The sequence below is a fragment of the Aptenodytes patagonicus genome, chromosome Z (assembly GCF_965638725.1).
Source record: "Aptenodytes patagonicus chromosome Z, bAptPat1.pri.cur, whole genome shotgun sequence".
Taxonomy (NCBI): domain Eukaryota; kingdom Metazoa; phylum Chordata; class Aves; order Sphenisciformes; family Spheniscidae; genus Aptenodytes; species Aptenodytes patagonicus.
The window spans coordinates 27,752,569-27,780,560 of NC_134982.1; the positions used below are offsets into that span (position 1 = coordinate 27,752,569).

General features: G+C 37.8%; 1 protein-coding gene and 1 non-coding gene across 3 annotated transcripts; one reads left to right on the top strand and one right to left on the bottom strand.

Moving 5' to 3' along the window:
* Positions 1-404: 404 nt before the first annotated feature.
* LOC143173245 (small nucleolar RNA SNORA47) lies at positions 405-533 on the top strand. The gene has a single exon (XR_012997501.1). It is a non-coding gene; the product is annotated as a small nucleolar RNA SNORA47 (small nucleolar RNA).
* An 862-nt stretch (positions 534-1,395) lies between these two features.
* Positions 1,396-26,312, bottom strand: AGGF1 (angiogenic factor with G-patch and FHA domains 1). Of its 2 annotated transcripts, none has more exons than XM_076363376.1 (14): positions 26,133-26,312; positions 25,194-25,290; positions 24,512-24,717; positions 23,540-23,686; positions 21,448-21,633; positions 12,168-12,513; positions 10,391-10,502; positions 9,072-9,123; positions 6,812-6,913; positions 6,295-6,460; positions 5,962-6,044; positions 4,797-4,924; positions 3,763-3,862; positions 1,396-2,924 (listed from the first exon to the last, which is right to left on the bottom strand). In XM_076363376.1, the coding sequence occupies exons 1-14, from the start codon at positions 26,301-26,303 to the stop codon at positions 2,724-2,726; spliced, it is 2,097 nt and encodes a 698-aa protein (XP_076219491.1). In that variant the 5' UTR covers positions 26,304-26,312; the 3' UTR covers positions 1,396-2,723. The 2 variants fall into 2 exon arrangements, with proteins under 2 accessions (XP_076219491.1, XP_076219492.1); XM_076363377.1 differs by lacking the exon at positions 12,168-12,513 and adding an exon at positions 16,456-16,525.
* Positions 26,313-27,992: the final 1,680 nt, after the last annotated feature.

The following is a 27,992-nucleotide window of genomic DNA, read 5'->3' on the forward strand; positions in this document are numbered from 1 at the left end:
AAAAATACTACATATGTATACAATAGTTCAGAGCCCCTGTTGGCATAGGTGTTTAATCCAGTGGCTTTCACACAATGATGAATGCACTCCTGTTTTTACTTGCCAGCTGGGTTGTTCAGCACTGAAGATATGAACATACCTACTCTTCTTAGTTTATTTTAAATTTCAGAAGTATGTTTGGTAAGTTGTGCTTTGCAAAATTCACTATTAGGACTACAGAAAATTGTTTATATAAACTGATGAAGGTAATGTTATTCTTAACAGCTTTAAGATATATATTCACTAGCACTATTTATATATACACACAGTAAACTGCTAAAACTTTTGACTCGATGTATAGAAAAGCAACTTTGTCTAAGTCATGAATATTAAGTATTGTAAGTTGGAAAAGACAACAGGATGGTTGGAGGACTGAGAAGGTAAGACAGTTAAACTTTATGCTGTATCTTACTGGTTATAGCCTCCAAAATTATAATAGTGCAATAGCAACTCCTGTTCCCCTCCTGACATGAGGGAAAGCAGTACTGCATTTGCACATAAGGCTTGCACACCATTGGTGGCTTTCACCTAACTCATTTGTACTTAAAACTTTCTAAGAGGTCACTGAGGTAGGGGATGAAAAGCCCTGTTTAGCTCAATACAAGTCTTCCTACTGAATAAAGGCACACAACTGCTTGATAAGGATTAGTCAGACCTTATTTTGTTTTGTTAACAACGCTGTGTATTAATGGCACTGCTTTTTCCACTTTCCTAGGCATCATCAAGAGATAATGGCATTTGTCACACCAACGCTGAACTGAGATGAAGCCTCAGCCCTTTACGTGGAACTGTTTGTTGAAAGAGGAAGATGCAGTACTGAAAGCAGTCAGTGCTTGACTGCATGAGACCATGCCTCTCACAGAAGGCAAATGATGTCTTACTTCAAAAACTTTATGAAATGGAAACTCAGTTAAATCCTTTCTTCTTTGCAAGGCAACAATAAACCAGTGACTGACTTTTCATAGAGCTGTTACTTTAGTAATTGGGGAGAGGGAAAGCTAAGGTTCCTACTAAGGTATGTACAAGATGTCTTGCTCTCCCTTCAGATTAAGATTTGTAGTCTGATTTACTATCAAGACCAGAGAGGTCAACTTTTTTCCCAAAAAAAAAAAGGGGGGGGGGGGGCAAAAACTTTCTTTTGGCATACAGGGTTTTTTTTTCCTCCTAGTAGCAGAAGTGCCTTTTTAGATACATGGTGAACAAAAACTTAATGTAGGTGTTTCATAAAGAACAATTTTTTTTCACAGCTAGAAGTAGGTAGCCTCTGAAAATGTGAAGTTGTCAATATAAAGGAATGCAACAACAAAGTAAGCCACTAATTCATAACTATCACTACAACAGTAAAAAAATAACTGCTTACAAAGGCAAACAGTGAACTGATTTTAATTAAATTAAGCAATATTGCTGTAGGCATTCAGAGTGCTCATAACTGTATCTTCAGCTCTATACTGCTGAAGTAAGGTGTGCTTCAGGTTGTTAAAAAAACTTGTGTGCTTTATTTAAATAACATAGATTGGCTATTTTGCTTTATATTGTATGCATCTAAAGATACATTAAGATAAATAGCTAGCAACTTGTCCTGGTTTTACTCAACAGTGCTTGACAGTTGCCTGCATGATCCAACAGGATGGTGGGACTACCAAGTTTCCCTTACTTGGACAAGTATCAGAACTTTAACTGGACTCAAACAGGATTAAGTTTTTCTCATTTTAGAAGGGTGCTCCTATCCAGCATATGCACAGGATAGTATCAAGAAGCACACTGCTTAAATTGGCAATTATTTATTGTGTTTAGGAACATTCAATAAATACCAAGCTTTTAGCTTCAGTTTGGTAACCATTTCCCACCAAGAGTCGGTTGGTTGGTTGGGGTTTTTTTTCTGGCATAACCTCCATTGCCAGCAGTGGATGTATCAGAACAAGAAGTTAATAAATAATACACAGAGACAGCAGTTTTCTAAACATACCTCCTCTTTTAAAGGCATGATACAGATTTACTAAACAAATCTCAAGCAAGTTCTTCACAGAAGAAAATGTTGCTACAAGCCATCTCTGAACATTGTTTTCTTCACCAATGCTGGTAGTTTATTTCATGGAGTACAGTATTTATTTTTGAACAGTACTGATGAATCATTTAAAAACAACGTTTTTTTACCCAGGTAAGCTGAGACATGGGACTAGTACTGAACTGTATGAATTGAAGAGTCATGTACCTCTTGCTGAGCATTTCATGGCAATCGTGAATAAACATACAAGAGAGGAAAAGACAATATGATACTCTGGTAGTAGGGGTCTGGAGTTTTGTTTGTTTCAGCTTGCTTTTAAACCACTGTTCAAATGTTAAAGGTATCATATTTAAATTTAACAGATGTTTTGACTTTCCATGAAGAATTGTGTTAAAAACACAACTGAAGAAACTTCCTGCTCATGATGAGAATCACTTTCAAGTACTTAAAATTTGAATATCCCTCCAAATTCCATTCATTTATTAAAAATGTGTTTTTATAAAAGCATGAAGACTACAGAAAACCACTTAACATAATAGAATTAATCTTGTGTAATTTTTTCCACAACTGTATTTTACATATCACCAAACTTCTGCTTTAGCAAAAGAAAAAAGAATAAAAATAAATTCTCTCCCAACTATTTACACACAGCAATTACCCTGCTGTGGGACCAGATACTTTACTCTACGGTCCCTCTAACCCAAGGCGTAATCTTAGGTGTATCCCTTTGTGATTTAGGTTCTTGGAAGTTTTCAGCAAACCTTTCTCTTGCTTTATCCCAGTTCTTTTTATTCTTGCTCTGGATGATCTGAACATCTTCAATTGAGGCTGGTCTACTGGTACCCAAACCTGCATGCGCCTTATGTAACTGAAGGTGGATCTGCCAAATACATTAAATATTGTTGTAACTACAAATTAGGCATTCTAAATACTTTAAATAATATAATACTAATTCCACCCCCCCTCCCCACATGTTTCTCTTTAAGGCTCTAATGTACCTAGATCATACATGGACGTCTAAAGTACTGTTAAAATGATGCGTCAAATCCACCTCTAGAACTATGATCTACAGTGCTGAATGATGTCACCTGCCACTAACATTACTGTGAAGTACTCCTCACCGAGTGAATAGCATATGATCCCTATGCTGGGTAGTTTGACAACAAAAGGTATGGTGTGGCTCTGAGCAGCACTACTGACAAAAGACAACACATCTCGTGACAAAAATGGGGCTAACATGGCTGCCGTAAAGGCCCAGAACTTGGTGGCTGTAGTGACTTCCGCCAGCTTCTCTGCTCTCATGGCCCATCATCTAGCTTAATTTTTGTGCTACGTCAGCCTCAGAGAAAGTGAAGGATTCCACCACAAGCACATGTTGAAGTCACATCACCTAAAATTATTTCAGTCTTCCTCCAGACTTTGTATTCAAACACGAGATTAATTCAATGGCTAGAAGCTGTCTGTCCTCCCTTGCTTAGTTTCCTAACAAAACACAGACATTATTGGCATTTTCCACTGAAGGGACAAAATCATTGAAAAATTTCAAAATACTTCATTAATCAAATAAAAAATGATTTGAGATTAGTCCTACTGAGATTATTCCTCCCTAACCAGGATTTTGAAAAGTTTCAAGCAAATAGTGGCTTAAAATTAAACATTTTTCACTGCAAATATATTTCTATTCCTTTTTGCTCCAAGTAAAAACCAGAGACACCTACTGGATCCTTCATACCACCGCCATCCTTGCCCAGGCCTTCCCCTTTCTTCCATCCCATCTTCTCCAACATTTTATGTCCTTTGTTGGTGTTGCTGATTTCACTGCGAAGAAAGTTTAAGATAACTGGTAAGCAAGACTTAATACAAAGAGTATATTCTCTACTCAAATACTGAAGGACAGAAATATGCATGAATATGCTGCTGCAGAAACAGGAACTACTATGCTGTTCCTATTTCCATCAAGAGCTATCCAGAAGACCCTAGTGCTACCTTTTGGAAGTTCTTCCATGAATATCTTTGGTTACCAAAGCTATTCCAAGCCTCTGGTCAATACCAACTTTCTTAAAACCCCTTCTGAACTACTTGCTTGCCTCAGGAGTTAAAAGATACAGCATGGGCGGGTGGGAATTGACTACACTAGGGAAAAGGCAGTATTGATACCTCACCACCAAGTCATCCTAACGCACGTATTTCATTGTCTCACACGTCCTTTTACTAACTTACAAGCACCTACAAGTTCATGCTTCTTAGAAAAAACACCCCAAAAAGCAACTACAGAAGCAAAGGAATACTTAAAAAGGAAGATTAAAGTAAGTGTCATTTGAAAGGTATGTAAATGCATGTCCTATAATAGGCTGGATATTGACAATGAAAAACTGCAGGTGAAAAATTTGCATGTGCACTATTACTGGGACTGGCTAGGAAAAATAGAAATTGAGACACTTGAAAAACAGACACTATTGAAGGTGTCAGTAGTGCAGCTGGGGAGTTCCTTGATTTTTACGTTGGTAAGAAAGTGATCTAAAAGCATCCTTACTGCCAAGTTGAATTCTGTATTGAAGGTCAGGAGTTAATAAAAAGAGCGTATGAAGTGAGAATAGCTTACTATTTTCTAGCTCTTCTAACACATTATATACAGGTAATTCATAATCTAACAAACTGTATCCTAGTAACTAATCGACACTTACTTGATTTTTTTAAGATTCACTGGAGAAGGACATGGAGGATTTCCCCCCACACTCCCAAACAAACTTACGTATGAACAGAAGCTGGACTATCATCTCTCTGGAAGGTTCCTTCACTTCCAATGGTCTCTCTGCGTTTTCCTGCTCTATCTTTGTACTTTGGATTCTTCACTGCTTTGTTGTCTTCATACTCTGTGTTCTTTATAAGCAGATTAAATTCCATCAAATTCCATCAAGGCAAAGAACGCGGGCTTTAAATTCTTTATTTTTGATAACTTCACTGCTTCCCTCCAAAAGTCAGGCAGCTTCAGCCTATTTCATTAATTCTAAATCTTGTAACAAAAAACTACAGTTCTCATTTAGTAGTTTCTTATCTTACAGCCATACCTTGTAAGGTATGTTATTGCCATCATCACAATATTGCCAAATTCATTAATTTCACAGAGGCTGTAAATAAAATTAACAGATTCTCTTGAATCTTCTCTTGGTATGAAGAATCAGTCTCTCCATATTAGCAGAAAACCATATGGACATGCCACTGACTTTTTGTTTAAAGATTCAGCCTGTTCCCCAGCAACTATTTCTTCAGTATAGATGACAGAACAAAGCACTTGTATAGATTCCGTATCGATATTATTTTGGTAGCTGAAGAATTTGAGAGAAACAACGCCATTCTGTTTTCTACACCAATACTTATTACAGGTGCTAGATGTAACCCCATAGTTAAAATAATCTCTAAACCAGAAGTAACTTGAATACTTATGTACTATATTGCCTGTACATTCATGTTGGCATTCTTCTATGGCAAAGCAGACTTAAAATAAAAACTTAAAAAATTTCCCTCTTCCTTCCATCATTTTTTCAGTTGCTCATTATTTTTCCTTTCCAAATAAGAGATAGCACTGCAATTTAGTGTAAACTTAATTTGCAGAAATAACAATAGAAATGTCTTAAGAAATCTTAACCTCAAAAGGATGAGGAATCTTGTACCCATTGGAATGGATCTTCTTTTCCTAAACTTTTAACAGAACCTTCATGCCCTGTTACCATTCTCTCTCTCTGTAGAAGTTTGTAAATAATTATTATTTAGTGTACAAAAGACAAGCTTGAGTTAAACGACCAGGCTCAAATTTGAGTGCATTTGAAAACTTTCCTTATTCACTGAAGTCTACAGCTTAAAGTAGGAATCACAAAGTAGATGTAGACTTACTTAATCAACTTCTACTGTAAACTCACCTGTAAACCATATTTTACCCGTATTTGTTTCAATGCTTTTCTTCTCACTAACTCTCTCTCTTCTTTGCTAAGTGCTGGGCAAACTAAAAGGAAGAACACAGGATTGAATTTCTAATTAATAATGTAACAATTTTTAGAAACACAAGACAACTGTGAGAAATTTTGTTCTAACTTTATTACACATACACACACATACCAAGAAGAAAATACATCATCATGTATTGTAGAACTATTCCCAGTTGACAAGAAAATTGTAAGAAAACTGAATTAATTATTATGCTTATAAAGTAAAGAGCTATAATGAAAAACATATCCCATGATAACATGACTAACCAGAAGATTCCTTTTTCCTGTCCAGGCGAAGATGTGCTCTGACTTGTCCTGGTTCACATCCATCACAAGTATCACTGCCAGGATGTATATGAAAAGAAAGCACAGTTTCACCAATCTTCACTTCATCTCCATGCTCCAAGATGTAGGGATCACATTTTATTTTAGGCTACAGCAAAAGAAAGTTTTGGCAGCCATGTTAATTAGTTACTAATGAAGGGCATGAACTCTATTTCATGAATACTGCTCATAATTTAGTAATTCAGTTTGGTCTCACAAATGCAGGCAAGTATTTAACTAGAGTGGGTATTTCACTCTAGCAACTGCAACCATAGTGGATTTTTCCTAATATAAACCAAACATGAAGTATTTTAAGTGGCCCTAAAACCAGAAGGAAGAGACTAATGTATGAAAGAAGCCACATAATGACCTTGTTAATGATTTGCCATAACATATTTAAAATGACCACACGACTACAGTTTTCTGCAACGTACACAGCATTATAACAACAGGTACTCACCTGGAGAATCTGATTTCCATTAACAACGGTTCCATTCTGACTGCCTTGATCCACAAGAACATAATTTTGCAAATCGTGGTCAAAATACACTTCTGCATGGAACTGATAAATAGAAGCCTAAGTGAAATGTTCTTATTAAGCAAATACTTCACAACTTATATGCTCTTTTAAAGTAAGATTTCAGAACATGTTTTGAGGCCTTTTAACTGAGTGGCTCTAGTACTCTAAGTTAATAGAATATTCCACACCTTATGACTTCATCCATGTGAAATGTAAATGAATGGGCCACAACAGCATAAGCTAAAGTATACTATTAATAATCTAACCATTTTGACCATAAACTGATTCAGTACTGAAAAAGTATATACTTCCAATGTGGCAAGTATGCTTTACTTAAAGGACTGCAGGATTCAGTAATACAGCATTTTTAACTGTTCTTATAAATAAAAGGCTTTTTTATTGTAAGGTATGTTACAGCATTCTCAATTTTCCTCTTTCAATTTTTAAAAAAAAATCTGGTCTCATTCTACAGTTTCAGGTTACTTGGTCTTTCATATCTAAAATAGCTCCCTAAATGCCATGCTTTTGTAAATTTCACATAATTCACCTTAATACCCAGGACACAATGCCTAGCCATCATTTGCTGTTCCTTTTATATCCTTTCTGATATTGAGACCAACAGTCCAGGTTTTTTTTGTTTGTTTTGTTGCAGTTCTATATAGATACTGCTCCCAAGTCCATATAGAACAGAGAAAAAACAACTCTTGGCCAAACTCGCAAAGATACACACTACCTCCAAAAATGACCACGGAGCAAACCAAAATATCAACTTCTGCAGCCTAATAAGACTCTGTCACTAAAAGTGACAGTTTCAAATCTGACAAACAAAAGATCCCTTTTGCTATAGCGGAGAGCACTATAAACCAGTCAATCTAAGAAGAAAGTGTTCATTTAAAATGAAATCTTTTCTTACCTTTGAGCAATAGCAGTTGCTACATTCAGTAATTAAAAAAAAAAAATCAAAACATTTTGTAGATTGGCTAGCATTTTACAACAGGAGTACTCCCATAATGGTGGAAAGACTGCGTAGCTCATTCAATAGATAATTTAATTTCTGCCTCTGTTTTATTGAACAGGATGAACCCAAGCTTCTTCTAAAGATTCTAAATCTGCAGAGTGTAGTGTTGGTTTTTTTAAATCTTTACACTCAAGAAAAGCAAATGCCGAAGTGGTCCACAGCTATCAACTATGAATAGTGAGGAAAACACACTGGTAGTTAACTTTTTGTTTCTACAGATGTGTCATTTATCTTCCTGCCTTTGACTCCTTATCTGCAAAGTGAAATAACTTCTTATGTAAACAGTCAGGTCCCTGTGAAGTACTAAAATGGTAACATTACAGAAAATTAAGAGCCTTTCAGCTTCTTTACACACCCAATTTCAAATACATGCCTGAAAAAGTCATTAATAGTAGGGAAAGATTTGCTCTGGAAATTGTTCAGTATGAAATACAGTACGTGGCTGATTAATCAGAACTATCATCTGGAACAGACATAGTAAAGCGTATTTCAGATACTTGCATTTGCAGATGTTTTTATCAATTTTTTTTTTTATTTGGATGACATGTCTGTCAATCTACATTTTCTTTTATTAAGAGTGCTGTATTTATGGTCTCTGTTAAAGTAGTTAGCGAAACAGAGCACATAATTTATCTTTAATCTTTAACCAGAAGAAAAATTTTCCATTACAATCTGTCACTGAAAGAAATTGTTAAATTTTCAAACTCCCTGTATATCACTTACATGTTTATACAGTTGCCTTGAAGAAAAATAAAACAAAACCAGTTGCTCTGAGCTCAACTGCAATGATTGGATTACTTTATGACAAAGTTCTAACTATCTGACATCAGTATTTTATATACCATTTATACTTAGTAGAGTAATAGGTTTTCCTCAAGTGCAATAACTAAGAAATTCAAGATTCAAAGTATAATTTTTTTACTGTGGATTAGTAAAACTCCAATTTAAAATAATATTTAGCTTTTATAGCCTTTGAAATCACACTGCTGTTCACGTTAAATTCCCATTCAATAAAATACCATATGTTTTCCTTTTTCTAACTTCAAATGTGGATAAACCCAGATCTTATTCTAAAAGTTCTTTAAAAAAATTAACATAAGATTTGGCAAAATTTAAAGCCATAAAATCTAAAGCTTCATTCATATGCTGATCTACCTTTCAGCAGACAGAAACAAGAGTTACCTTACTGACTCCAACTTCAGGAATCTGAAGTGTGTGTCCAACATCTTTTTCTCTGGAAAGGCAAGTTGATATATAAATCACAACAAAGTAGAAATAGGTCTAATAAGTGGCTTACAATAGGTGTATTTCAGCTGAACCTTAATAGCATGTTTCTCTTCTGAGCTATTAGGGAGCTTTACAAATGTGAAACATGGTGTCGCAATATACACAACGTAAACACTTGCTTCATGTCCCTTCTTCCATCTATAACCATACACAGTAGGCAATGAATATATGATAAAGCTGTACCTTTAAATTTTTATCTATAAATCTGATATTTCTATCTGAACTTTTATACTTATACAAGGCCTGTAAATAATAGTCTGAACTCTGCATCCTTCAAGCTCTTCCGTGCATCTTCGCATCAGTCTTCAATGCTGGGGTTGAATTCTTGGTAGCATTAGGCAGGTAATAAAAGCAATGAAAGAGTAATCTGTATATATATGGGGTTTTTTTGGTCAAAAACACTGCAGAAGGAGGAAGGCATTTGTGTATTAGTTTCTTATACTAGAGGATGAAGAAGCAATGCAGCTAGCAAAGGACCTATATGCAAACTGCAAGCAGAATTGTCATGTATTAATCTTCACATAAATGTACCGAGAAAACTCCAGCTATAAAAGCAAGTCAAAACACACCTATCAGCATTAGATAAAAAGCAGCTGAAAAGGGGTAAGGTTTTCAGTAAGCATGGAAGAAAGCATTAATTCATCATTAAATTCATCATCCACAATGAACAAACCCAATTTTTATTTTTTTTTTTAATATTAGAACTGGAAGAATGCATACAGGCTAGCACAAAACCCAACTTATTATTTAAAAATGATGAACCAACCCTACTGGAATTTGAATGTGTGAGGAAGTCCAGGATATGCTTCCTTGTGACCCTGAATTTCTGAAGTGTGTTCTTCCATTTCTGAAAAAGTTACCTTAGTGGCCCAGAAAAAAAGTTTACTTACTTTCTAGAAAACAACAGTTTTCAAAGAATGACTTGCAGCTATGCTGCCATTAGGACTTAAGACACAAGATCAAGTTATCACTAGCAAATTTTCATGACTGCTGAGCTGCATGAACTGCATATGCTATTATCACAGCAAGCATGACGTTACGTGACATGACTTAAATTTCTTACTGTGGGCTAACATAACTCCGAGTACCTCAAAACTGCTGCACACTAGGACGATAAGCATGAAGAGAAGGGACAGGCAATCCTGAGTGGCTTCCACAGCTTTCAAAGCAAGGTACAGTTTCAGATATATCTAACAAATTCCATTCAGTTTTACCTTCCAATTGTAGCAGGTTTCACAGCTGTGATAATATAAAGTGATCCAGTCTGTAGAACTGGCGATCTTATTACAATTACTCTAATACAAGGAGGCCAGATCTTTTCTTCATCTATAATTATAAAAAAACATAAATACTGTTACTACAAACAAATTACAGTTTTACCCCCTATAGTCCATAGCTTTCAAACAACTGATATACTTCAGCTATTATGTGGCTGAATCCTGTGCAACTTCCAGAAAAAGAAATGTATAAGCACATCTGAGAGAAAACTTTGATGAGACCACTGTTGCAAAGACTTTCTGACTACACACGAAACTATTAAAATGTTTTCCTAATTCTGGTTATTTACATGTGCATGACTGTTTAGTTACAGCAATAAAGTATAAATACATTCACAGAATTTACTAGCATATTATAAATTTATGGATCATTAGTCATAAGAGATTAGAATACAATTTTACTTTGAGAAAAGGCAGCCCTTTTTTATTCACCACAACACAAACCTAATGCATATAGAACTTTATATTTGATAATTTTCATGTCAAATGTATTTTACTAGTTTTTACTCTTATTAGCACTATGCACGAATACAGATAAGAAAAAAATAACAGGTGAGCCTACAGATGCATATGCTTTTTTTCCCTCAGTATGTTAAGTAATTATATTCTAACAGCTGTATGAATTCTGTTCCTGGATGTACATTTGCAGAATCAGTCACCAATGATGTCAGCTAGCAATAGACATGGTAAGATGGGAAGACACTAGCTCAAAAGGTTCTAGGAGGAGGGAAACTGTCTCCAGTTTTTATTACTCCAGCATTACTGCAGAATTGATTATTAGAAAATAATAAGAGAAGGAAATTTAATCTGAAAGCCTGATGGTAGCAAGCACATTTTGAATGGCATTAATCACTCAGAATCTGAGTAGTTGCGTAAGTAATGAAAACAGAAGAAACAGACTGACTATTTAACTGTGAGCAGGGCACAGGCTGCAGTACAGACTTCTACAGGTTGTATTTCATTCTGTGATTTGGAATATCCTTTGCATATACATAGTTCCAATTGGTTGCACTAACCTTTACACAGGTTACCTTTTTTTTTTTTTTTTTTTGCAAGAGACCATTCGATTCTTGAGGCGGTCTTAAGGACCTAGGAGAACACTTTCTTTGGTACAAAACAGCATACAGGTTCCCCCTCTATACCCATTTCTTACATGTCACCACTGGAATACACACAAAATAGGATTCCAAATAGTACTGAGTACTTGTCCTGGTTTCACCTGGGATAGAGTAATTTTCTTCCTAGTAGCTGGCATCCACATTCATCCTTTTCACCACAGTGGATTCATCTTACGTTGAATTACACATGATTGTTTATGAACAGTATCAGAAATATTATACATTAATTGAAGAGAGTTAATACACAGAATTACTGTGAGGTCTGTACTAAAATCTCTATTTTAGCAATAGACTTTCTTTTCTTCTGTCACTGTGCTAATCTAAACAAATCTTATTCTACCACTGAGGCTTCTACACAAGCACAGGAAGTTATACCCCTAAAGAGCTTTCACAAAGACACCACTACTTACTTCTGGCCACTGTGCAAGTAAAGAGAAGGAAACAAATACTAGTAACATACAGCATTTTGAATTAAAAAAGTATCTCAAGTCACATGCTTTTATTTTTAATTATCCAAACTGTTTTCTTGTAGTTTGTTCTTAATGGACTCCTGAAAAAATAGAGTAATATCATACATAAAAGCCACAATAATTCACCTTCGTCTTCTGAGTCTTCTGAATCAGCAGTTTCTTCACTTGTTACTTCATCCTCACTGCTGTAGGCTTCGCACTCTGAATCTGTAATTTCACCTTCTTCTGGCTCACTCTCTGTGTCTGCTGTTCTACTGTCATCTGTATATGCTGCAGTATCTGGTGTACTTTTGCGTGAATGTGAATTTATACTGTCTGTAGAAATTGATTCTTTGGCTGTTAAAATGTTCCGTGGTTTTGTGTCCATTTTAGTCTTCTTTCTTACATTTGGAGACTCTTCTTCCTCAGTAGAACTTACTTGCTCAGTAGTGGAAAAGCAATTCAGACTGTTCTGCTCTTCTGTGTCCAAATCCTGGAGGGGAGTTATAGAATGTTACATTCTTTACAGATTGAGTTATTCTAAAGTCTGCTATCAGCCTGGAAGTAAATTCTTCCCTAGGAAGAACTATTTTTACAACTATTAAGAAATGGTTAAATTTCCAGAAAGTTTAGCGCATGCAGTCAACATAGTATTTCAGTGGAAATATTTTCATATGCTATGACTGAGACCATCTTCTATTTGGGAAAGTGTGACTGCACTCCTCTTCTAAACTTCACTTATTCGTTCCTCTTTTCTCACACAAAACTTAAGATCGTGTCCTCACTTTCAAACTTGTACAACAGCATCTTGAATATTTTCCAGTTTTGCTTCTATGACACTTACTTCTGTCCCTCTCTTACTTAATTCTTGCAACTTGTTTAAAAGTTCTTTAATTGATCTTCATCATATCTTCCTCCTGTTTTTATCTTCTCATTTTTTTCCACAGTGGTCTGGAATGCCCACCCATGCTCGCCTAATGACCTGCTCTTCCTCCTTTCAAAATTGCAACTTTAACAAAGCCTTTCATCAAGATACTGTAGAGAACTTAATTTTAATTTATGCTATATGGAACAGTTCTACTGAGAATCCATTTTCTACTGCAACAAATTCCTCCATTGAATACCAGACAGATTAGATGATTGCAGGTTCTTCCATTGCCACTTGATTTCATCAGCAGAAAAAAGACCATGAACATTTTTTTAACTGAGAAATCTAAAGTTTCACATTAATTTTGCCAGAGTACCTTGAAAATGTAATTCTCAATCTAGTAGCCCTGATGACCATCTTAAAAAAAAAGAATACAAATGGCTTTAATAGATAAATTAAAAAAAAATCTCCAATAAGTTATTTGTCATCTTGGATTCAGAATGAATGCATTCAATTGCCCTGAATTGTACCAAATATTGCAACACAGCAGTTAAAATATAAAACATCCTTGACTTTTTTTCATGCTCATATAGAGCATTTTACATTTCAAGGTACATGAATTAATGTGAACGTTAACGTCATGGAAATTAAAGCACTTTCACTTTTCACAATTGTAAAAATTCATCAGTGGCACAGCTGTAAGACAAACACAAGAATTCCTCTCAGCCCAGCAGTCAAGCTGTTGGATAGGACCTTACAGTGTACTTTTGAAACACTTTCAATAAGACAGCATACTCTCAGGAAAAATCAGCAAATTTTAAAAGACCTCATGCTTTAACCGAAGGACTATCAGTTTGTTTAGGGTTTCTCTATAATGCACTAGCCCTCCTCCCCGAATCCTCTTAAGTACTACAACCAGGAAGGAACAGGATCGCAATGTCACTGCCTAATGTTGTTTAAGTAAGAGATGTACTAATCCTGCCAAAACTAAGACTACACAGTCCACACATGTCAGACCCATTAATTCCATTAGAAATCTTTTTGGCAAATCTGATTATTGCTTTTATGAATGGTCTTTTCCAGTGTATTTATCTTTGTCTATATTTATGTTTGGTATGGATATTAGATCAATACCAAGGTGGCTCTGCAATCCTAAATGTATTTCTTCCCGTAATACTGTGAGCTACCAAAGTTTTACTAATCTAATCTGAAAACAGAAAGACTAAATAGTCTGCTCAAATCACAACTGAGGCAAAGCAACAGATGATTGTGATGCACTGATGCCCCAGTATAATGCTCCAACCACTCAGTTCTTTCTCCACGGTGAATCCAGTGATACTTGTTTTTGGCATCACTTCAGATATTCTAAATTAGAAAATAAAAAGGTGCTGTTTCAAAGCCTAGCTACTGAAGAGTAGACTCTCTGTTCTGGGGTGAAAACAGGAATTTTAAAAAACACTTTTATAGACAGACCAAGGATTCTGTACATACATTCTGCCAATGTGACCATTAAGCCTGTTCTCAGCAGTTTCTGTATTTTTTCCACTGTTACTACAATCAACTGTTAAGAAAGCAAATAAACTAAGTAGTTAAGTATTGATAAAAATGTAATCTTCACATTTAGAAATCCTTGTACAAAATTGAGGATTTAAAAACTGTATTCCTAAAGAATATGTATTTTGAGCCCTTTATGATTTCACAGATTTGTATTAAAATGCACATCTTGACGATGTCTAAACATTGAGCCTGGGGATGCTGAATGTGTTCTTAAAGCATTTGAGGGGGGTCTCTACTTGTGCTGAAGAAATCCTTTTCCATTATATATGACTACTAGTACTAACACAAAACATATGTAGCACGCATGAAAGTGTAACTAGGCAAACAGCACCTAATACCTTGCCTCCATACTGCCACTGCTTAAAAAACAGGAATGAGCAGTAAACAGAATTCATTCATCCTGAATGACCTACCAAACACTCGCAATGCACTTCATTTCTCAATGGCAGGATATTTAACTCTTCATCCCAAACTCATGATACAACACAAAAAGTATGCAAGTATATGCTCATTATAACCATGTTCATTACACCATGATACTAGGCACATACATTCCTTTGTATGTGGCTTTGACTAATACATCTAAATAGTCAGTAGACCTACCCCAACAGTCATATGTTGGATATGGATTGCCTCTCTGTGATTCAGCTTTGAAAAACTTTGTATCTACTGGGTATTGCCATATGATCTCTGGCTTTTCTCTCACTAAGCACGAGTAAAGTTGAAAGGTTGGATGAATCTGATCCATAACGAACTATTTCTTAACTACAGGGTTGAGTCGGTTCATATTTCTGCACCCCTGACAAAAACAGCCAAAGGTGCAAGTGAAATCAGGATTTTTGTGTATCCCATGAGAAGTGATCTTATAAGTATTACAAATCATGTTCGTGTGACTGGAATTGATGGTTTTGCTTTATAAAGAATAGGCCACAAACTACTGATTACAACAACCTTCTGAAGTGCAGATTGGCCTACTTACAATATATACATGAGTCATCACAGCAGGTGAAGTGTTTTTAATGAAAAATTCAAAATATTTTAAGCATTTAACTATACTTTTTGTTTTACTGTGACAGAGCAAGACATTTGTCTTTCAAAACTTCACATTTTTCCATATTATGCCTGATCAACATGCATGTTCATGCAATTCTTCAGCATGCCCACAAATTAGAACTTAAAAATTATTGTGAGCATCATTAGCTTAATTCTAAGAAATGCACTGTTTAAGCTGTATTGTTTTCTAAATCAATTTATTTTATACAAAACATACAAATATGTACAAATACAGCTTTTCAGAAACGCGTAGCCTGTTGCTTCTTGGTTTGCTAGAAGTTCAGTAGGTGACTTAATGGAATCATGGGTACTCAATGCCCTCATCTAAAGGGCTGAGTGTTAGATCTTTAGCGCTGACTCTCTCAATTTGAAATATTAATCTGAAATTCAGTATTTTACCAAAGAAACAATTTCAAACAGTTTAAAATAGCTCTTTCACTCATATGACTAAGCTTTCACTTGCTAGCACCGTTTCACAAGTACTTCAGTTACTGTCTTCCGCCCTACACAATACTCGAATTTCCTAAGCACGAAAAAAACTAATTAGAAGCCAGAAAAAGAGTAAAGCTCTTCCTCTATCATAAAGAAGCCATTTTATACACTGGTGGACAGCTCTGAAATACAGGAAACAAATTTGCCTTACCTAAAGAACGGGTTGTTTGTTTAGTCAGGACACCCTAGGTTAATACAGCGATGCCAGATATGTCTCTTCCCAAATATTCTACAATGTCATCAAAGTTTTCTTCAGATGTTTTACTTATACAGTGTTTCAAATATATTTCAAAGTTACTTTGTAGATTAACTGATTTTGATCAAATAGCTTAAAAAAATTATTAATTCCTTTAGGAAAATAGGTATCTAAACATGAACTACTACATATTATTTTTCCTTTAATAAAAATATCAAGGTTAAAAGGTAAACATCCACGGACTAGTGTGTTTGGTGTCTCAACTCTACCTTCACCAGAAGCTGCCAATCCAAAAGAAGAAATCTTCAGATTAGCCATGGTTTCTGTCAACTGACGTACCTAAAGATGGGATGAATATCAGCAAAAAGTAAACTACATGTGACAAAAAAAATAAAAATCACTGCTTCAAGAGTTCTACGGGAAATACTACTACAAAAGCCTTGTCTCTCCTACAGAAGTAGCTAGGATGTGTCTATAATGGAAGAGAACATGGCAGAAGTTAATTTTGAGCACCACGCTGAAATAAAACTTATTTGACAGTAGTTTAAGAATAAACTGCAAAAATAATTCCTGGGAAAAAAAATTATGTATGTCAGACCCTACATCTAAATTTTCTAACAGCCCCAATCCAGCAAGTAGAACTACATGATCACTATTGCACACAGTCTGTTCTCCAACCTTTATGGAAGCACTGGATCTAGATATTGGGCCAGGGATGACATTATCATTGATGCCACCTTGTGATTTGGGTGGAGTTTTTTTGGGTTGTTTTTTCTTTTTTAAACTTTTCCAAATTTACTTATTTAAAAGTTATTCTTGTACAGGAGATAATTATGGTATTTCTTGCCCCACTTTTTTTTGGCCCACCACTACAAAAAGATACCAGAACTGAATTGTACGCCTGAAAGTTCCAAAGTATTCCACCCATTCTCTTTATGCGAGCTGCACAGAGGCTATCTGATACTTTGTCCTGGCAAATAAAATTCCTGATCATTTATTAAAAGCAAGCATGTGGGCAGCACGCTTAGTTTCACAAGTCAAAAGAAAACTATTTGTAATACAGAAGTTTGGTGACCGAAAGGAATCTCTTTAAAGTTCTTGTATAAATCAGGAGCATTCCTCAGGAGATACTAAGCATGTCAGTTCCCCTCCACTGTTTTTTTGCAATTAGAAGTACATTCATTTCATAGAATCATAGAATAGAATCATAGAATAGTTTGGATTGGAGGGACCTCTAAAGGTCATCTAGTCCAACCCCCTGCCGTGGGCAGGGACATCTTCAACTAGGACAGGTTGCTCAGAGCCCCGTCCAACCTGATCTTGAATGCTTCCAGGGATGGGGCATCCACCACCTCTCTGGGCAACCTGTGCCAGTGCTTCACCACCCTCAGCGTAAAAAATTTCTTCCTTATATCTAGTCTAAATCTACCCCCCTTTAGTTTAAAGCCATTCCCCCTTGTCCTGTCGCAACAGGCCCTGCTAAAAAGTTTGCCGCCACCTTTTTTATAAGCCCCCTTTAAGTACTGATAGGCTGCATTAAGGTCTCCCCGAAGCCGTCTCTTCTCCAGGCTGAACAACCCCAACTCTCTCAGCCTTTCCCCATAGGAGAGGTGTTCCATCCCCCTGATCATTTGTGTGGCCCTCCTCTGGACCTGCTCCAATAGGTCCGTGTCTTTCTTTTAGCAGATGCTTACTAGTATTTTCTTGTTTGGTAATTCAGCTTGTTGAAAATACAATAAATATTTTAACAGATTAATTTTAGTCTTTAGATTCTCAGATTTGTATTGCTTTTTCAAGAATGCGGCAATATTTGTGGAGAATACACTTGCCATTTCTGTAGTGTTAAGCATCCCAACTTACTACTTATAAATAGATACTATATGTAAGATAGCTGTGCACATCAAATTCTTCACAACAGCTACAAACTAAACCCCACCTAAAAAACCCTCCTGTGACCAGAAATGGAAAGTTAACAGATTGGCCCAGTTATGATCTTTTTTAGATTAAAAAGAGATTAACTTTGGTTTAAATAGAGTAATTCATTCAAAAAATCACATGCAGTTTTTGTAAAAACTATATAGCTACCAGTACCGTCTATGTAGAAATATTTGCTGTGATAATCTACATACGCAGCTGCTAAATTCCCTTATTTCTTGTATTTGACAACTTTTAAGTAATACTAAATATCAATCCTTGTTTACATTTACTCCTTTAACTGAAGAAGAGAGAAAACAAGTTTAACAAGTGTTTTGTGTACTTGAGGTTCTGTAACTACTGCTCACTGTTTTCCCCTGCTTCACATGCATATTCTTATAAACCACCTCATCTTCATCCAAGAATAACAATGTTCAGGGGCTATATGACATATTCCCAGAATTAGACTCTGGTATTGCTTTATTTACCACTATTAGTGGTCCGCAGACCAGGCAACAAACCAAACCATTCTCCTACATGTACTGGCTGTAGAAAAAGAAAGTTGAATAAAACCTACTTTGGCCAAGAAATTAGGTAATGTTTGGATGCATTTTTCAGGCTAGCAGCACAATTTAATAACCAATTGGGAAAAGCAATAATGAAGTACTAATCTTCAAAATAATTGTCGCAACTTTAATAATTTAACCAGTATTCAGGGACAGGTTTTATTTTAACTTTGTATTTATTTTGTCAAGAGCGGAGGAAGGAATGGAAGGAAAAGGGAGGTTGGACATAAATGTGTAGGAAAGCATTTCAATAGACAGCACTTGAACTACAAAGTTCTACTTAAAACCAGATATTTTTGGTTTTGTTTTAGGATGTAAATAATGCAGTAACTAGCATGAACTAATCAGTGCCTTTACCAATACCAGACCAAACTGGACAACAATAATATTGCCAAGAAATATTATTGGGATATATTTGCCACAGATGCCAAGGCATCTGTGAACTGGATTGTGCAGCTTATAAACTATTTTTTCAGTTTTGTAACAGAAAAATTTATAATCTTTTATTCTAACAAACCTTAATCTTTTATTCTAATGTAACTTTTTTTTAAAACTAATGAACGCATTTCTTATAGGATCAAGAACCACACAAGAACAAAGTATTTTAACTCAGCTATGTAAAATATGACAGTAAGGTGCTTTGTTTTTTCTGAATCTGACAGTGCATTTACTTAAAAGTGCACTGACAAAAAGGCATTCTTTTCTTTTTGAAATTTAAAGTGGAGAGTAATTGTTTGAAGTTTCACTTTGTATTCTCCCTTTATTTTGTTTAAAAAAAAACAGAAAAGGCCTTGATTCTTACTATGACACTTTCACTTACTGTTCACAAGTGCAAAGATCTGCGCTATAGAATCTGTTTTAAATGTTTTTCCTGTTATCTTGTTGGTCAAACAAATTAATTCGCAGATAAAAGCAAAGTAGTTAGTTCACTATCCATAAAACACATCATAAGAAGTGGATGTTTACCTCCTACCTTGTGACTGTGCAAGCTTCACACAAAAGATTTGTTAACAAAACCATCTATATAAAAATATTTTATCAATACAAAACAAGCTAAAGACAAATAGCTATTTGTAGTATAATAAGACGACAGAAGCAGATTGTGATGAGATCCCAAAAAATAGTCAAAATTATTTGTTAGGTCACAGCTATATATGCCACAGAACTTTTATAAATACATTTGTTGATTTAGGTCAATATGTAACAGTTCATCACAGAACTAAATTTAAGAGATTTCTTAATTGCAATATATGATAAAGGATCATTCCTACAAGCTTTCCATGATGCTTTCCTGACACAGGATGAATAAAGTTCTGTATTAACCATGCCTTTTGAGTGTGGCAGAATGCTAATTCAGCAGTTGCACACAGCATGCCCAGAACTTGGATGCTGGTAAATCTCCCAGCTTCAATTACATCAGCTCCCCTTTCTTAAGTCTAAAGGATCGTTATACTTAGTGTTGCTAAGTATCCACTTCAAGCTTTCAAAATGGAATGGTTCACATGAAGTTTTCTCAGAGTAGAAATTCCCACATTATCCACAATCTATTTATAAAATCTGTAATTGATCAACTACCACTATCCATTTAACCTACCTTCACTGGTTCTTAATGTAAACAGTTTCCATTTTCAAATCTTTCAGAAGACCTCACTCCTGATACAAAATTTTGAAACTCTGTACTGATGCTACGTAACTACTATGTAAGAGTACCTGTACACTAACACAATTATTTCAGTTTCAACCAATCAGCTTGACTGAGGCCTACATAATGAAATTATGCAATGGTTAAAGCAATAGCTTTAAAAAATGCAAACTAAGAAGCACTGCAAACTAAAGAAATCAATACATTCAATTAAATCTTAAGTAATAAAACAAATTTGCAAAATAGGACTATAAGAATCTGATTCAACATCTATAATAGTGTTCATTAAGAAAATACTTCTTGAGGTTTAATATCTGTGTTACAATAAAACTTCTGGTGTTTAGGAGTGAGTAATGTTTTTCAAGGCAGTCACTATATACTATATGGTATGCTTTCTTAGCAATCAGAAAAACAACAAATAGGAAGTTATGTTTTTTATAACTTAAAATACAAGTTAATTACAATTGGCATTTATTAAGATGTACAGCTTATCCACACGCTATGGACAACAAAAATGTATTGACCAAATAAAGTATCAATAGGAGAGCATAGCATGCAAAGAATTAGAACTTCAGACACCTCATCAGTCCCAAACGATGGTACAGATACAGTAAAATGTCAACAGAATGAGCTTTGGAATACAGAGTCACAGAGAAGGGGTGTGGTGTGTGTGCATTTTCAAAACCTTCAGTCATTTTTTGATTCATCACATGAATTAAAAAAAAAAAGGCCAACAAGAAGCAGCACAAGCCAAAACGCTAAAACCAAGACACTGAGGTAACACTGAGTTTCTGACGTAAATCCAGTCCACACAGTACCCTGAATTCATTCTAGTGTGCTTGCTAATCAGAGTTTCACTGACACTGAATTTTAGACATCTCTACAGTTGTACTGTAACCAAGTAACATTGAAAAAGTGAGGGAGTCCAAGCTTAAAGTTTCATCCTTAATCACTCACTGGGAAAATTATTTGAACACTAACTACATGTTAGCAACCTGCTGTATATAGTTAAATGACGTTTGAATCCTTCAGAAAATAAGCACACATCCTCTACATAAAACCAAACCCCACAACCCATAAATTGCATCATGAAAAAAAAAACAGGTTTCGCATTTTCTGTCTGTCAGTTCTAAAGTTACCTTATACTCATTTGCAGTCCGCTCTGGTTCTTTTCTCTTCTTTTTCCCTTTTTTATCCTTGGTGTGCTGAGTACCAGAGGCCTGGTAAGACTGCAGATCCACTCGTGAATGAAACTGGTATCGGCCGCTTTCCACATCACAGTAGTAATAAATTCCAGTTGCTGGATCATAATACAGTTGATTTTCCTTTATAAGAAACATGAAGAACAATGTTATCATTACTTCAATAAATACATTGTTCAAAGAAACACCCAGTTAATAAAGAACCACATACTAAGTTTAAAAAAAAGTACTCAAACGTACTAAAGAACTGTGGCGGCTTGACCCTGGCTGGCTACCAGGTGCCCACGCAGCCACTCTTTCAATCCCCCTTTTCAACAGGACTGGGGAAGAAAGTAAGATTAAAAGCTTGTGGGTTAAGATAAAGACAGGGACATCTGGGCGAGCCAGATTTGACTTGGTGAAAGTAAATTCAATATATTGCCAGTTAAGAGAGTGCTGGAAGATGAGAAACAAAGACAAAACACCTCTCTGTGCCCCTTTTTTCCCCAAGCTCTACTTCCCTCCTTTATTCCCAACTCCTCTACCTCTCTTCCCCCTGCCTGAGCAGCGCAGGGAGATGAGTGGGGGGTTGTGGTCAGTCCATAACAGTTCCTCTCTGCTGCTCCTTCCTCCTCACACTTTGCCCCTGCCCATGGGTTGCAGTCCTTCAAGAACTGCTCCAGTGCGGGTCCTCCACAGGCCGCAGCTCTGGCCAGGGGAACCTGCTCTGGCATGGGCTCTCCACAGGCCACAGCTCCTTAAGGAGCTGCTCTGCTGTGGGGTCCTCCACAGACTGCAGTGTGGATATGTGCTCCAGCATGATCCTCTTCCATGGACTGCAGGGAATTACCTGCTCTGGTGCTTGGAGAACCTCCTCCTGCTCCTTCTTCTTTGACCTTGGCATTCGCAGGGTTGTTTCTCACACCTCTCCCCTTTCTCCCCCCCTCCGCCACATACACACTCCACTGTGCAGCATTTTGCCCTTTCTTAAACATGCTTTCACAGAGGCACCACCAGCTTCTCTGATGGGCTCAGCTGTGTCCTGCAGTGCAATCGGATGTGTCCAGGCAGGCCCTGACCTCTTCTCACAGAGGCCGCCTCTGCAGCCCCCAGCCCCACTACCAAAACCTTGCCAGTAAACCCAATACAAGAATACTTCCTGTAACTCAGAACAGTTACTGAACAAGAAAATATATTCTTTTGTGTAATAGTACCATAAACTGTAACCTATAACCCTAAACATTTATGTATCTAACTATACCCACAAACTATGTCAAAAGCAATGGTATCATTTAATGGTAAAATTAAGTCCAGAAGTGTCCCTGAAAACAAAACAGGTAGTTTTGTGTACCACATGCACTTTTTTTTTTAATTGAGTTGAATGTAATGCTGCAAACAAAACCTCTGTTTACATCACAGTAGTTCCACTGGGATTTGTGACTGTATATATCTATCTATATATGCATGTACATATACACATACCTCAAAGGACAAAAAGAAAACCTCCCCAAAAGCTCTCTTATGAAAAACGTATAGCAGAAATATGAAATTTTGATCCACCGTCTGACATCTTTTTTAAGAAGTATTTTCTTTCCTGTAACATCAAACTAGTTGATAACCATACTCAAATAAAAGTACAAGTATTCTGTGTATTTTCTCTCAACACGCTTTTCACTGTGGAGAAGCCACTGACTTAGTTCAGCAATATGATTTTTTTCTAAACAAGTCATATTTTAGCTCAAGCTTTTAATTTTGAAAGTTACAGAGCAGCTTTATAGTATAAAATTTCTACAATGCCAAGCAAGTTAAAGATCTAGGAGACATCAAAAAGAACTAAATGAAAATCTAAATTTATATCTTAGACTGCTATCTTTGAATTATTTCAGTCAAATTAACAACTACTTAACAAACTTCCATTACTATTAGTCTTCAGTAACATGTTTTTCAAATCAGAAAGTCAGTTTGGACCTTAGTTCTTTGCTCATCAACTTTTACTACTAAAACTTTGCAACAGAGAAAAAATGCCAAGGGTTTTGAAAACAATCCTTACTGAATTATAGTAGAATCCAGTGCTATGGTCATAATACAGTCCTGTATTTTCATCGTAAATAAATCCGGTTTGTGAAACAGCAGCTTCTGCAGCAGCTCTCAAGCTCTCTGCCAAAGAACCCTCCGGTACTGAAGTATCTTCTGCTTCCTGATACCAGAAAGTAAGAAATTATATTTTTTTTCTAAAAAGAATCTCCGTGGTTCTTTAGCATTTTACAATGCCCTATTTTAAATAAAACAGATTAGTGCTTGGATTGATTCAAGAACTATTAAACAAGAAGGCAAAAATCTAGCTGTAGTTTACCAATAAACTCCTACTGATTCCAATGGGACCAAGACTTCATCCTGTGCCTTTTGTTTTTCCCAACCTTTATGCAGAAGTGGTTCATGTCAAAAATATATACAGTGGATATCTTTCACCACATTCCTAAAATAGATTTCTACTCTCCATTCCATTTCAGTTGCTAGATGCTAAGGCACAAAATCAGTTAAGCGAGTGAGATGAAATGAGTGATCTAAGAGAAGGCTGGATACCAGGGGAAAAAAAAAAACAAACACATAACAAAGTAAACAAATAAAACCCTCCAAGAACTTTCTTCTCCTTATTTGTTGCCTCCTTATATCAATGGAGGGGGAAAAAAAAAAAGTATATTTTAGGACAGTCAGCATGGCCATATTGAACACATTCTGCTGATAAAAAACCGCCATGCTTCCAGGCTATGTAGGACATATGTTTTAGAATGTGCTTTTTTTTCTTTTAAACAAATCTAGGAGTATGTTACACTTGGAACATACTACAAAAAGAACTAGTTTCAAAGCACAAGGATGTTTGTCTGCTATCATTAGCACCACACCATCACAAAAAATCATTTCATACAATGACATCAAGATCAAAAGCACATCTTTGAAATGAAATGAAATATTAATAGAGTGCTGACTTCAAAACTGGTAAAACCCCAAACAGTTCTACAACCTGTGAATTCTGGATGAAATTTTCCCCTTCTCCGCCTTCAGCAACTTCAGTACTATCCGTCCTTAAAGGAATACTAGCACCTGTCTGTGATGCCTCTGTGGAATTATGTTCAGTGCCTTCAGTCCCATAATTGTGCTGCACTGGCAGTTCAGATGCACAATCTTGAGTATCAGTGTGATTGTAACAGTTTTCATAGTAGTAATAATCTACGCGGGGGGGGGGAAAAAAAGGTTGAATTTGCATAAATTAGCAAAGCAATTATTTTACACAATGCAGTTTAACGATTCTAAATCTTAAACTGGAATTTTATATGCATATAAGCAGTCTAATGGAAGTCAATTATTAGGTAGTGCCTCCACTTTGAATTTATTTTACTCTTACTGAACCAATTATGTCTTGTTTTAATGTACTCTAAAAATTGGTAAAACATGCATGTGTGTAATGTCTGAGATTACTATGTAACAGATTACTATGGCATGAATTCTGCTACAGTCCATGCTACATTTTATCCCGTTCTAAAAAGAATGGCTTGAATAAATAGGAAATTATCTGAAAGACAATGTCAGGTTACTGAGTTTAATGCAGTTAAGGATACAGACTTGAAATGTATTTTATATTAAAAAAAATTTCAAAATAAGATACTGTTTTGGATGCCTGTTTAAGCAATCACCACCCTCTCTACCTGCTTGTGACCACGCAGCATAGTCCTCTGTCTGTACTTCTACACTAGATGTATCTTTCTCCTTCCTACGATGGATTTCCTTAGTGAGCTCTTCAACCTGAAAGAAAAACAGCATGTTACAGAGTACAACGCTGCATTTTAGGAGTCTACATCAGAAAAGAATATCAGCCTATCTTACATTCTATAATTCAAACAAAGCATAACGGCATCACAGCTATTTCAATTGATCTTTGTTTTACAGGAGACAATTTTCTACTTGAATGGTTGGCATAATGAAAAACATAATTTCCGCTCACGAAGGGTGTGATAATGAAGGCAAGCACTTGGGAGGAAAAAGAAAAACTTAGCCAAGGTTATTTTGAAGATGCCCACCCTGAAAAGTTGAATTTCAAGCAATAACCGCTGTTCTGTGGTGGCAAACTGTGGCATTTACGAAACTTCCCTATTTTGCCATAAGCATCCGTGGGACAGTTCTTCCACTCCTCCTTTACCTCACCGTGTTTATCGAGCTTCTCTCCTTCTGCTAAATGTAGTTTTTCCTTCTGACAGCGAAACCAACTTTGTGGCTGAGAAGAGGTTATCATTCTCACCACCACCACCAGTCGGGCCAAACGTTGAACGTTGGCTCGGCACAGCAAACTCGAGCCAGCAGCAGCAGCACTTTCTCTGGTCGCTGAAGTCCCGCAGGCCAGGAGAGCCTGGCGGGGTCCGGGAGGCACGGGACCCTCCTGCCCCATGAGCTCAGCCCGGGCGGAGGGGGCACGCCGCGGGGTCCGGCAAGCCGGGAAGGGGTGGGGGGGTGGGGGGGTGGGGGGAGAGGGGTACCCGGTCGGTGGGTGACGGCAGCGGGGGTGCCTTGCAGAGCTGGGGCCGGGTGCCGCCCGGCCCGGAGGGGGAGAGAGAGGGTCGGGGGAGCCGGTTCCCCGGGCGGGGGCCTACCTGTCTCCTCAGCGCCTCGCTGCCCTCCCGCGCCTCGCGGTAGAAGCGCTCGGTGCGGCGCAGCCGGCGCTGCGCCCGCTCCAGCTGCCCGCGGCAGGCCTCCAGGTCCGCCTCCAGCGCCGCCACCCGCTCCCGCAGAGCCCGCTGCTCGCCGCCGGGCGGGGAGGCCATGCCCGCCCGCTCCTCAGCGCCCGCCCGCCGGCCGCCACCCGGCGCCTGGGACAAAGCGGCAGCGGCGGCCGCGGCCCCGCCCGCCGGCACCGGCCATGGCGCCCGGCCGGGCGCGAGGGCAGCGATGGCGGGGTCGCGCGCCCTCCCCGCGCGCGCGAGCTTCGCCCAGCCGCGCCGCTGCAGGAAAAGTTTCCCCGCGGCGCGCGAGGACCTGCCCGCGGGGCGGGAACGCAGCGCAACCCGGAAGGCACCGGGAGAGGCCGGAAGTGACGAGAGGGGAGTGCGCATGCGCTTGGCAGCAGCTCGTGGTTGCCAGGCGACGCGCTGGGGCGGGCAGGGCCCAGGTCCGATAAAACCAGCTGCGGGCGGGAGGCTCCCGAAGGAGGGTCGTGCATCGTTAGTTGGGGCTGGCGCGGTTCATGGCAGGGAGGCAGCGCCGGAGAGAAGAGGAGAGATGACCAGAAACCCCCAAAGAGAAGCGGGGTGTTAAGCTCGGGGCCTGCATGGGGCGGTCTCAGGGCTGGAAGTGCTCGAAATCTGTTAACGGCCTCAATCTGCGTCTAAACTTGGTCGTGCCAGGGAGAGCTTGTTGCTGTTGGCATATTCCAGGGTTTAACCTGTAACGCATGATAGAGTGGAAAGTAATTCTAGGACGTACACTATTCTACAAAAGTGCTGCACGGTTTTGCTTGCCTTTTTTTTTTTGCTTGAGAGTTCTCAGTCTCTACTGTGGCAAACTGCTTCATATCCCGACTAGAAATTGCAGTGCCTGGAGAGTGTTGCAATTGTAGCTGTCAGAGCAGCATTCAAGGCTGCTATGTTAAATCTGTGCTGAGAATTGCAGTATTGCAGTCCTGTATAAAATTCTGTTGCTGGGATTTCCAGAGGCAGCTGGAGAGGGTTCTTGGGTTTTCCCCCACAGCCCCATCTCAATATGATAATTTTCAAACCTTCACCTCACAGGCTTCTGTTTCTTAAATGTGCTTTGTCTCTGATAAGCACGATGCTTCTCAGTTGTTAACAAACTGTAACTGTGGTATCCTTTCTCACTTTTGCACCTTGCTCCAGAAACAAGAAGTACATCATAGTAGGTCATACTATAAAACATAAAAGTTTTTAGACCTCACAATAGTGAATGTATTACATACATGGACATCTACTCCTGCTAGCAGATATGTCCCAAATAATGCACCACCTTTAGGGGAAGCGTTCACCTTTGTTGTGGTTTAACCCCAGCCGGCAACTAAGCCCCACACAGCCGCTCACTCACTCACCCCCGCTGGGATGGGGGAGAGAATTGAAAGGGTAAAAGTGAGAAAACTCATGGGCTGAGATAAAGACAGTGTAATAGGTAAAGCAAAAGCTGCGCACGCAAGCAAAGCAAAACAAGGAATTCATTCACTACTTCCCATGGGCAGGCAGGTGTTCTGCCATCTCCAGGGAAGCAGGGCTCCATCACGCGTAACGGTTACTTGGGAAGACAAACGCCATAACCCCGAATGTCCCCTTCCTTCTCCTTCCACCAGCTTCATATGCTGAGCATGACGTCATATGGTGTGGAATATCCCTTCGGTCAGTTGGGGTCAGCTGTGCACCCCCAGCCTACTCGCTGGTGGGGTGGGGTGAGAAGCAGAAAAGGCCTTGACTCTGTGTAAGCACTGCTCAGCAGTAACTAAAACATTCCTGTGT